Genomic DNA, 12,469 nt, shown 5'->3' on the forward strand with positions numbered 1-12,469 from the left:
TTAACATACATGTTTGTAATCTCTTATCACGATCACGATCACGATCATCCTGTTGTTAGTCGATTGCCTCGAGCAGGCACCAGTAACCTCTCCTTCTTCTCAGCCCTGAGATTTTAAAAGAGCCATATTCAATGCTCTTTCAGGGTTAGGAGAATGAGACCCGTCATTGTTACTGGTATTTGGCATATTGAGTACGACATGGGAAGTTTGCCAGACTCTGCCGTGCGGGCAGGATACTTTCTGTAGCCTGCCAGGTTCTCCAAAGGAAAAATAAGATAATAAGATAATAAGCTTCTGGGAGCTGGGTTTTATAGTCTCTGCGTCTTGGCCGTTGATGGGACCAACCTGGCACTGGTGGCAGCTGGTGGGTCTGACACCTACCTACTGGAAGATGAGGGATCTGGGTGGAGAAGGTCCAGTCCCAATCCGAGCAGGCTTGGAGATGTCAGCCCCAGGACCTGCATGCCTGGGTTCCTCTGCCGGTTCCTTCATGCATGAGGCTTGTCCGGACATGTGGAGAGTGTTCTTAGCATGGCTGTGGCTGGTTCTGAAGGTCTTCGGCTGCTGGGGCTCTGCTCAGGTGGGGGGGAGGGAAACTCAACCCGCCACCCTCCAAGGGGCCCCGGTGAGGACAGCCAGGCATGGGGGCAGGAGACTCTTCACTTTCAGTAATCTCTTATCCAAGGACATAAATGGTTCCAGAATGAAATACAACAATCTTCACACACTTTCCTCTTATGGTGGAGGGAAGGTGCATGTTGGTGGGATTGGTGTTTGAATATTATATGAACAATGGTCATTATAATGAACTATTGTCAACAACTTTATACAAATAAAATACAGTTAAATAAATAAATTTAAATTAAATTAAACAAAATATCATGCATTTGTGTGTACCAGGAGCACTAGAGGCAAGTGGCCTGCTAGGGAAGGGACAGAAGTTTACCGTTGTACCGAAGTCTTGTCCTCATGGCTGTCGTGGTCCCTCTGACCCAGCTTATGAGAGCCTCAGAGGTCCACAAGGCCACACTGAAACTCAGCAAAGAGCACAGCATCCCACGGAGCCTGGCCTGTGTCGCGTCCGAGGACCCCAGCGCAGAAGTGTGCGGGGGGAGGGGGCAGGAGGTAGGGCTCAGCCTGCTGGGGGTGTTGACTGCTCTCTGACCTGAAGTAGCATCCCCATCCCACCCCGCTCCAGGGGTCCCTGGCCAAAATGTGTCCAGATATCCCCGAATCTAGCCCACCCTTCCGCCCAGATGCTGCTGTCACTTCCACATAGCTTACGGTGCAGAAAAATCCTCCTGAACTTAGCCAGGTCTCTGCTCTGGGCAACTGCTGCAGATGCCTGGGGAAGGCAACAAGGAGAGGAGAGGAGAAAGCAACAACCCAGCGCTGCCACAGTGCACAAAGTATCTAAGAGTCAGACCCAAACTTTGGTGGCCAGCTTCCGCAGAGCCACCTCCCTGAGGTCAGAGCCCCCAGCATGCTCTGGGTGATCTCATTTAAGCTTCGTCAGTAGCAGCTCCCCATCTTGTGCCTCAGGACACAGCAAATAGCAGGCGTGTGCTTACTAAACGTGGGCACACAGATGTCCCTCACTCCGGAATGCTTGCAGGGCTTGTGGCCATCGGGGGTGACGTTGTTAGAAGGACGGAGAAGAGAACAGCGCTGACTCAGTGCCCTGCATGCAACACTGCTGTTTGCCCTGCTGCAGTTTCCTTTGAACCACATCGTAGGACAGATGCTGAACTGTGGTATGTGGGGCTCCGTCTCTTACCCAGAAGCTTCAGAATATGGAGGCGGGGGTCTTTGGGGGTTTTTGAGGGGAGGGTGGGAGTCTTACAATGGTGTTCAGTGCTCATGATCTGGGGTGACTCCAAGCCAATGGTTCAGTGAAGCTGTGCTGCTCGTGCCCTGCAGTGCTCAGGGGCCTCCAAGCCCCCACACAGTGAGGCTCAGGGACCCCCAGAGCCAAGCCCAGAAAAAGTTTGTAGGCTATGTGGTGCCAGGCATTGAACCCAGTTAGTTCATGCACCTTAACCACTGTGTTCTCTCCAGTCCAATGGTTGAAATTTGAATCCAGATCCTCAAAAGAGTTCTGACTGAGTAAGGGCTCTCTTTGGAAATCAGTTTTGTGTTTTTTTTCTCATCCAAGTATTATAAAATTAACTGCTTAGTTCCCCAACACCAAAACTTAACATAGTCTTATCATTTGGGACAGAAATATGCTTCCAGGGGCAAGAATGGTAGCATCCCGGGGAAGGCTTTTGTTTTGCATGCGGCAGAGTTTGCTATGGAAAAAGGCTCATCTTCACTATTAGAACAGGTTGAATACCCCAACCAGGCAATTATTTGCAAACCTGTTGGAAAAAAAAAAGGCAGGGCAGGAAATCTAGGCTGTGTGGTCTAGGCTGCCCCATGAGCCATGGAGCCCATGGAACACTCCAGTTGCCACTGACCCACCGCAGACCAATCCGGCAGCAAATCCGGGCCAAACCATAACGTTATTTCCACATTTCGGTGAAAAACAAACCAACAGAGATCACTCGTTGGCATGAATGACCACCCTGATGATTCTGACGGTGCTGACAGTTCAGAGACATCCAATACCCTGCACTGCCAGGTGGTCAAGGGTCCAACAGCCCATTTTTGTTCTCACCCCATCAGGGGCGTTTTGGGAGCAGGGCTGGCATTAGGTCTACCTGTTTTTGCCTGTTCCCAGCCAGGGCCATTAAAACGCTTGAACAGAGGAACAATTAAGCGCCCCGTTGAAACCCTAGTGCAGGGGAGAGCTAGGGTTACTTCCTCCAGTGACACCCTCCCAGGCGGCCTCGGTGCAGACTTCCGGGCGTGGCTGTAGTAGTAAACACGGACAGCAGAGGACCTGGCCGAGTGCGCTGGCCACCGGGAGCAGAGGAGCTGTGAATCGCAGCGTGTCTGGAAGATGACCAGGACGCCCGCTGCCGCCTGGGCCCCCGGGGGGTGACCTGCACCCACTAGGATGCCGGGATGGTTCAAGAAGACGTGGTACGGGCTGGCGTCCCTCCTCAGCTTCTCCTCCTTCGTCCTGATCGTCGTGGCCTTGGTCGTGCCCCACTGGCTGCGCGGGAAGATCCTCTGTCAGACGGGCGTGGACCTGGTCAATGCCACCGACCCCGAGCTGGTGAAGTTCATCGGGGACATTTACTACGGGCTCTTCCGAGGGTGCAAGGTGCGACAGTGCGGCCTGGGGGGCCGCGAGTCCCAGTTCACAAGTGAGTATATTGGGGGGCAGACTTGGAAGCGCTCAGGTTATGCACGTGTCTGCGAGGCTTGCACCCCAGTGGGGCCTCTGCCCATGCGGTCCAACACGCAGAGCAATGTCTGCAGCAACCGGGGGACTTCCCGTGCCGCACCCCGAGAGCCTTTCTGACCCTGGCAAGGTCTGAGGGAAGTGTCTGAGACAGGGATTCCTTCAGCTTCGCTGTTCACCTCCACCCAGCATGATTGTGAAAATAGTGACCACCACGTGTGTCAGACATGCCAGATGCTTTATAGCTTGTCAGCTTTCTGGACCGTTACAAGAGAAGGAATGACTCACAGGCCCATTGTGCGGAGGACTCCACTGAGGCTTGAAGTCCAAGGTCCCCCAGCCAGGAAACCACGGAGTCTTGGCCCTACTATGGGGTGTCCTGGGTCAGACTAGCAGGCTTCCTTCCCCATCTCTGCACTTCCAAGTTTTAGAGTCTAAGAAAAAAGCCTCTTGAGCTGAGCTCCAGGCTTGAGACCAAATTTGGATTTTGGTGCTTTATTGGTTTATTTATTTTTGGTTGTTGTTTTCTGGTGGATTGAGGGGCACAGCTGGCCATGCTCAGGGCTTACTCCCAGTTCTGTGCTCAGAGATCACTCCTGGCAGGGCTCAGAGAACCAGACAGGGTGCCAGGGATTGAACCCAGGTCAACAGTGTGTAAGACAGGTAGACAACAGCCTCCCCCGCTGTACTGTCTCTCTGACCCCACGAAGCCCAGTTTGGACGTTGGCTGGCAGGGAGAGCTGGGCCAGGGCCCTGGCCTGACCTCCGGAACGTGAGCTGCTGGCTCTGGGCACGGCCCGGAGCAGCCGAGGCTGGGAAACGAGCCGAGCCCGGCCGTTGCTCCCTGAGAACCCCAGGGAGAAAGTGTCTGGGAGATCATCCCCCACAGCATGAAGGCAGGGGAGCAGGAATTCTATCCATTCTTTTATTTCCATCCTTGAGAACTGGGGTTTCAGAAACCTGGCCCTCAGAAGCATTTTATTAAATACACGGAGACAGAAAGCTGCAAGGTCGACAGATGTAACCACACCAATTGGCATCATGGGTCTAGGTGAAGAAGGGACGTACTTGTGTATGTTCAAGCAAAGGAGCTTCCTTATACTATGTACATTTACGTTATTTACATGACATACCAGCAACTGAATTGAACCTGGGGATATTGGCAAAAAGTAGCTCTATGGAAAACAAAAACACACACATCAATCTACTGTTGATTCATAGTTGATTTTATTCTGTGAATTTCTGTGGCTATATGAGGATCCAGTAGAGAATAGTTTTTGTGAATGCCTTTCCTACAAATGGCTTTGAAGCATGCTGTCAAATTGCTTGATAAGGAGGTTGTATGAGTTAATTTCCCAACTAGAATAAGCAAGGGGGGATAGTAAAATCATTGGTAATAGGTTATTGATTTGCTTCTTGTTTGCTTTGGGGCCATACCTATTCTTAGGGCTTACTCCTGGCTCTCTGCTCAGGGGTCACTCCTGATTGTACTCAAGTGGGAGAGCATAAAGGATACTGGGGATTGTAGCCCAGTTGGCTGCCTGCACAGCAAGCATCTATGCACTGCGCTATCTCTCTGTTCAAAACAGGCAAATGAGAGAGAAAAATCAAAGTTTGAAAAGCAAAGTCTGGGGGACCCTGGGATGGAAGGGAAGCAGAGGGAAGAGAGATCAAGAGAGAAAACGCTTTGGAGAGGATCCCTTTCCAGGGTAAAGTTTCTGATGCTGATGAGATAACTAGGCGGAGGTAAATATAATTGGAAAGTACAGAACTGGCAGGAAGATCAGAACGAAGGAGGTAAGCAAAGATGGTGAGCGTGGAAACTTCTCAGTGGAAAGGACATCTTAGAGCGAGGTGGCCAGAAACTCTGGTTAGCAGGTTCAGGAGACATTAACCTTCTCTGAATGCAGGGAGGAGCCAGCTGGAAGAGGGGTCAGGAGTGTGTGGGGCGGGAAAGCGCTGGGTCCTGGCTCCCAGGAAGGGAACAATGAGGGTGTCACTGACCATCAAGTGGCCAAGCAGAGGGTTTGGACCCAGAACTCAGCAGCTCAGAAGATGGACCCAGGCGTGGCCCAAACACCAAAAATAAATAAAAAATAAATAAAACAAAACTCTTCACTTAGGGCCAGAAAAGACATAACAAACATAACAAGGTGCTTGCCTGGCTTCCTGCCAAACATGACATGAATCCCCAGCACTATCTGTGATCCCCTACAAGCACCATCAGGTGTCAGGGGTCACTCCTAAGCACAGAGCCAGGACTACATCCTTGGGGCCACACCCTAAGCACCACAGAATGTAGCCCTAAAGCCCCCAAAATTTATGAGTGGTGGAACTTAGTTTGACTACCAAAAGCAGTGCTCTAAACTCCGTATGCAGATGACTTATCGGACGATGCTTGATAGAATTCAACAATGCCTGATAGAGTCACCCTGCCCAGAGACACGGCCCTGAGTCTCTGTGCCCATAATTAATACCCATGTCACATCTTTGTCACAGGAATTAAATAAAATGATGATGTGACCAAGCTGGCCCGTGACTGTGCTCAGTGAGGGTTGATTGCCCTGAATTCATGCGCTGCTCATTCATATCCCCACTTCACTGATGAGGAAACAGAGATTTTTGAGAAGTCACGTGACTTTTCTCAATGAGAATTGAAGTCCTACCAGCAATAATTACATCAGTTACTTTGGAGAACTGACCCTTTCCCAGGCAATATCAACAGTATTCCACTGACTTAGACCATTTCACCTTCAGAACTAGTAGCTGGTGACAAATACAGATAAAACAAATACCGACATTTCAAAAACTCGGCAGCCATGTGAATACAGCAAATGAAAAGTTCAGAAAAGTGTATGCCACATATAAGGGTGCCTCATGCCTAAGGAAAAGTATTTCTACCTTGCTGAATTGTTCTAAGGGACTCGAGATGATGCTTCCCCTTTGGCATTACTTCTGCTAAGTGGTTTCACTTATAAACCCTACATGCTTAATTTGATTCACTCAACAACCTTGAGTGAATTGAGGCCAGATTGAGAAGGTCCTATTTTAGAGTTGTGGCGGATGAGTAAAGCTAGGATGTGAATCCGGACCTTTGGGTAGCAGAGCCAGGCTTTGCTCTGCTTCACCTTCCTATACAATGCAGAGTTAAGCCCCAGATCTAACCTCTGCTTTAGTGAAAACAGTGCTCTCACCCAAATTAAAGCTTGGCAATCAGTTGTCTTGGCCTGCTCTTTCCTGTCACCTTTTACACACCTTCTGTGGCCATCAAGTCAGCCTAGATTTAGAGCTATGAGAAAATGTAGCTTTGTTTTTTTCTGTGTTCTGGGCCCCACCCAGTTGTCCTCAAGTCTTATTCCTAGCTTTGTGCTCAGGGATCACTGCTCACCTCCTGAAGGGACCATGTGTTTCCCTTCGGAGTTTCCAACCAGGTTGGTCACCTGCAAAGCAGCACCTAACCCCTGTACCATCCCTCTGGGCCCAAGATCATGTGACTTAAATTGCCAGCTTGGATATATTTCAATTTGCAATCATCCCTAAGGAGGAGAATTTATTGGTCAGAGAAGGATGTCTGGGGGGTCTGAATTCATCTTGGAGAGTCTCCTGCTTGTTGAAAACCCAGCACTGTTGCTTGGTCTTTGTATAAAAGCCTTCACGGGGAGCCAAGTCGCTGGTCTTCATGAGTCTGAGCCGAGCACTGGTGCTAAAACGTTGCCGTGTCTTCTCTCCCCAGTCTTCCCACACCTGGTGAAGGAGCTGAACGCAAGCCTTCATGTGACCATCCTGCTGCTCCTCTTCTTGGCCTTGGCCTTGGCTCTGGTCAGCACGGGCTTCGCCATACTCAATATGATCCAGGTTCCCTATAGCGCGGTCAATGGCCCTGGGGGCATCTGCCTCTGGAACGTTCTTGCAGGTAAGAGTAGCTCCCGGGGTGGGAAATCCGTGCTCGGTCATCACCAAGGAAGTCCCAAGGATTGGGATGGAAGCGAAGAGGGAACGAACACCGCAGCCTTCAAGTCCCTGATCTATGATGTGTATTGATGGGCATAAGTGCCCTCTACTAAAATGTTGCAGAATATCTGTCAAAATAAAGAAGCAAGGGCACTTGCTCCATCCTGCATGCGGTTAACCCAGGTTCAATCCCCAGCACCACACATGGTCCCCTGAGCCCTGCCAGGAATGACCCCTGAGCACAAAGCCAGGAGTAAGTCCCTGAGCACAAGTGGGTGTGGGCTAAAAACTAGATAGATAATAGATTTATAGATATTATAACGTGTATGGATGTGTTGGTTTGATTGTATTCATACTCAGAAATTAATTCCCAACAATGTTTCAAAAGTCTAAAAAATCAGTTCAAAAATTGGTACTAAAAAGCATTATCTGTCGTGAAAATAGCAAACTCCTAAGACGCGAGGGCCGCTTCAGCAGACACAGGTCCACTGGTTGAGGTGTCGTCATGGCAAGGACTCCTTACTTTCCCTAGCCTGCACAGGTAGCCACAAAGTTTAAGACCAGGCAAGGCTGTTCTAAAATGTGTTCTAATGAATAATAAGTTCCCGTGGATAGTGTGGATAAGCTATTTTAGGCAGGTCATAGTTGCAGTCTGCAGCCCTCCTGGAGAACCACTTACATCTGTGATCTTGTTGCAGGAGTCTTGCTTATGTCCCATAACTCCCCAGAGTGTCAGCATATAAAAAGTGCTCAGGGTCCAGAGAGATCGCACATGATTGAGGCATTTGCCTCAAATGCAGACAACCCAACACAAGTCCTGGTACTGTGCTAAGTGCAGAGCCTGGGGTAATCCCAGAGCACCACTGTGTGTGCCTGGTGACCTTCTCTACTAAAGGAAAAAAAAACAGAACACTCAACTGAGATTTTTAAATGAATACCACTACTGTCGACTTCCTTCCTTACAGAGGTAGTACTTTCTAGTATTACTGATGAAATGATATTTTTAGAAATGCCATTAGGGTCTGGAGATACAGTACAGGGTTAAGGCACTTTCCTTGCATGTGGTCTACCCAGGTTTGATCTTCTGAGCAGCCCTGGGAAAAATCCTGCACACAGCCCCTCCCCCCAAAAAATAGAATGAAAGATAGAAAAGAAAGAAGGAAAAAGGAAGGAAGGAAGGAAGGAAGGAAGGAAAGAAGGAAGGGAGGGAGGGAGGGAGGGAGGGAGGGAGGGAGGGAGGGAAAAAAGAGGCAATTTGACAAAACCTTAGTGTAAAAGTCATCAAAATATTATTTTTATCTAATTATAGAATCCCAAATAGGGGTTTATGATAAAGAAATAACTGGAAAAGACCTAATTTTTAAGTGCATAAAAAGTGCTTAATAGCAGCACGTTATAGCATAAAAAGATTAGAAGCACTCCAAGTATCTAGAAACAAGGTCACAGTTAAACTTCATTAAATTGCTCCTCTAGGATCCGTCTGCTACACCGATTCAAAGCTACGCAGGAACACCATATCCAGCAAAGTTCAAATAAGTGGGGGACAGGGAAATCAAGCCTAAAATAGGAAGAACACCCTAATACTTATTTTGTTCAAAAGAATAAACAGTAAAGAAATATAGTAAACTATTAAAAGTTCTCAAACACCCCTGGGGTCACTCCTGAGCACCACCAGGCGTGGCACCCAAAAATTCATAAAATTTTAATTTTCACCTTTATTATATGTTTCTGTTGTCCAAATATTGCCGAATAGACATTTTTAAAGCACAAAATGGTTTGTTTTTGTTTGTGGGGGTTGACAAAAATCAGTTTGGTTTTCTTTTGTGGGGTCCTCTCCCCACTGTGCTGGGGACAATTAAGATCCTTGAGGCAGGGGCGTTCTGAAGACTTGGTGCTGGGTATTCACCCTGGGCCTGGTGGACACCTGACATGGGCTCCAGCCCCGGGAGCTGTCCCCACGGCCCCAAGAGCAGGAACGGTTTTCAAATATTAATTAAAATCAAATTAGAGGGGCTGGAGCTATAGTACAGCAGATAGGGCGTTTGCCTTGCACATGGCCTACCTGGGTTCGATTCCCAGCATCCCATATGGTCCCCTGAGCACTGCCAGGAGTAATTCCTGATTGCAAAGCCAGGAGTAACCCTGATTGCTGGGTGTGACCCAAAAAGAAAAAAAATCAAATTAGAAAAGGAGAGAAGTCAAGGAAGTCAGGGTCTGAAGCGATAGGTCAGGAAGCGCATCTGCTCTGGAGTCCTTCCCCAGCTCCTTGACATGTCCCTTTTCTGGCCTTCCAAGGGCAGGAGGATCAGCACTGTAAGGGCCCCGTGACAGTGTCACATACCGTTGAAATATTGATCTGTATAGAGACTCTGCCGCCTCCCCTTAGGGTTTACATGGACCCTAAAACATTAGAGGCTGGGCTTACGGAAATGTGGACCTCTGTGAAAATGTGGCACTGCAGAAGGAAAGGATGTTGAGACCTTGAGCTTCCCAGAGCAGAAAGTCGGAAGCAACCGCTTCTTCTTTTTGAAGTATTTATTTATTATTGCTTTTTGGGCCACACCCGAGGATGCACAGGGGTTCCTCTTGTCTGTGCAGGAGTTACTCCTGGCGGTGCCCTAGGGGACCATATGGGATGCTGGGAATCGAACTGAGGTCCGCGGCATGCAAGGCAATCACCCTGCTCGCTGTGCAATCGCTCCAGACCCAGAAGCAAACGCTTCTGCCACACCTCCGACCCCTCACTGCCCCTTACTTGCTGCTTTGCAACCCACGGGGAAATCCTGTCTCCAGAAGGAGAGCTGCCCCCCACCCTGGGTTCCTGTAGCCCACCCCCCAAACCCCCTCACGTACAGTCCCCCAGCGCGCAGACACGAGCTGAGAGCCGGCGCGTCTGACCTTCTGGGCTTGCAGGTGGCACCGTGGCCCTGGCCGTGGGCAGCTTCACGGCCGCGGTGAAGTTCCACGAGCTGACCGCGCGCATCGCCAACTTCCAGGAGACGCTCTTCCGCCTGGTGGTGGTGGAGGAGGAGTACCAGGAGTCCTTCTGGATCTGCGTAGCCAGCGCCTCTGCCCACGCCGTCACCTTGGTGGTGGTGGCCATCAGCCAGATCCCCCTCCCTGAGATCCAGACCAAAGTGGAGGAGGCCACGGTCACGGCCGAGGACATCTTGTACTGACCGCTCCTGCCCGGCGAGCCCCGGGTAGCACACCGCACTCCGGGCGCCGGCTTCACTTTCCAGAACATCTGGGGGGCTGGAACGATGGCACAATGGGGAGGGCATTTGCCTTGCATGCAGCTGACCCAGGTTCGATTCCCAGCATCCCATGTGGACCTTCCGAGCACCGCCAGGAGTAATTCCTGAGTGCAGAGCCAGGAGTAACCCCTGAGCATTGCCGGGTGTGACCCCAAAAGAGCCCCCTACCAAAAAAACAAAGCCCAGAACATCTGGGCTTCTCGGTAGGATGGAGGGAGTAAGAGGGAGGAGACGGGTGGTGAACTGGCTGGGGAAGGAAGCTCTCAGGGCTCCCCCCCCCACCCTGCACCTCTCTCCTGCCCACCCCGAGTGCTCAGCTGGAGGTGGGGGCGCCGACCCTGGCTAGCTCTGTGTAACAGTGGGTGGCGCGCTTCGTGTCTGCGCCTCAGCCCTTCCTCTGCAGAGAGCAGGGGCTGGAGGGACCCTCAGCATCGTGATGGGGCTAGCAGGTCAGCAGAGTCACGCCCTCTGTGTACGGGCTACCCTCCACGCATCAGGCGTGTGCACCTCAATAAACGTCTCTACGAGTATTGGGAAAATTGCCTGCCATGGAGGCAGGGTGAGGATTGGGATGGGGGTGGGGTATATACAGGGCACACTGGCAGTGGAACATGTGCACTGGTGGAGGGATGGGTGTTTGATCATTGTACCGCTGAATCTTAAACATGAAAGCTTTGTAACTGTATCTCACAATGATTCAATTTAAAAAAAAAAGTAATATGGAGTTCACGCCCAATTTAATCAGCTTAATGGCTGAATAAAAAGCAGTACTCCTACATTGAAAACTAATAATAATAATAATAAATATACATCTCTATATCCTGAGTCCCGTCCTCAGCTTTGTAATTTGTGGTTTGTGACCCCACATGGGGTGATGTGACTGAACGTGGGGCGGAGGGATCACAAAGGATTTGGCAACAGGGAAACATTTCTGAACATACAACAACCAAAAATGAGTTCAAAATCCACATCATAGTGAATCCGAGGTTTGCCTGGTGGCGCCCGCCCATGTTGCGTTTCTCAGGTGAGAAGTGAGAGGGGAAAAATGTTAACACGTCCTGGAACTTTTGGGGGGTGACGGAAGCAGGGAGCTGAAGATGTCCATCATTCCAGAAGCACTTCATCTTCCCACTGGGCACAGGAACTGGGGAGCAGCAGTGAGACTAAGAGAGGAAAGAACTGCTTTTCTCTGAGTGGTCACTGCATGCAATTCTTTGTTCCACGTTTTAATTCACCTGGTTCTCGAATAATCCATACTCCTTTGTCTTCATTTTATAGATGAAGAAACTGAAGCATCGAGGGGTTGGGTATTAGTTGTTTACATCACGGAAACCTGGTGTTTATCTTTTCATCACTGACTTGTCCTTCCGTGACGTACAAGCAACTGCAACAAATGTGTCCGGTGCTGTAATGATCCGTGGGTGAAGGACTGAGGAGGGAATCCACTCTCGGGAGGCAGCATGGAATGAAAGGAGGTGACATCCTATCTGAGCTTGGAAAGGGGAGCACACTTTTTCCAGCTGCCACTGGAGAAGTGCATTCAGATGAACTGAGCTCTGAGCCTGAGGTGGGGCAGCCCGGGGAGTGCGGGCATTGCTCTGAAGCCGCCTGTTCTGTGTCGCACTTTCCTAGGAGGTCTGGGCTGGTGGATCTGTGTGTCAGCTTGGCTGGGGGAGGCCCCAGATAACCAGGAAACACTTCCTCTCATTGTAACAACATTGTGAAGGTTGTTTAGGTTGGAACTGAGGTTTGGCTTGGTTGTGTAGGGTGCTCCCAAGCAGTGCTCATAGGACCAGAGTACCACTGCTGGCGACATCGGACCCAGCAATGAGGCCTGGGCAGCTCACTGCACTGCCCAGGGACGTAGAACTGCACTTGGTGGTATCTGCCTCGTACACGGTCGACCAGGTTCAGTCCCCTCCAGCAAGCTCCTGGGGGCCAGCCGTGCTCCAACCCTCTGAGTCACTCC

The 12,469-nt window shown here is 50.3% G+C and overlaps 1 protein-coding gene across 1 annotated transcript; it reads left to right on the forward strand.

The window, feature by feature from the left end:
* The first annotated feature begins 3,001 nt into the window (after window positions 1–3,001).
* CLRN2 (clarin 2) lies at window positions 3,002–10,422 on the forward strand. The gene is made up of 3 exons (XM_056130334.1): window positions 3,002–3,254; window positions 7,026–7,205; window positions 10,157–10,422. Exons 1-3 carry the CDS (start codon window positions 3,002–3,004, stop codon window positions 10,420–10,422), a joined length of 699 nt encoding a protein of 232 aa, XP_055986309.1.
* The last annotated feature ends 2,047 nt before the right edge of the window (window positions 10,423–12,469 follow it).

The sequence above is a fragment of the Sorex fumeus genome, unplaced genomic scaffold (assembly GCF_029834395.1).
Source record: "Sorex fumeus unplaced genomic scaffold, SorFum_2.1 ptg000077l, whole genome shotgun sequence".
NCBI lineage: Eukaryota > Metazoa > Chordata > Mammalia > Eulipotyphla > Soricidae > Sorex > Sorex fumeus.

Coding starts and splice junctions, on each gene's coding strand:
- CLRN2 (XM_056130334.1), top strand. CDS start 3,002: ATGCCGGGATGGTTCAAGAAGACGTGGTACGGGCTGGCGTCCCTCCTC. Junction 3,255..7,025: donor CCGCGAGTCCCAGTTCACAA/GTGAGTATATTG, acceptor TTCTCTCCCCAG/TCTTCCCACACCTGGTGAAG. Junction 7,206..10,156: donor CCTCTGGAACGTTCTTGCAG/GTAAGAGTAGCT, acceptor CTGGGCTTGCAG/GTGGCACCGTGGCCCTGGCC.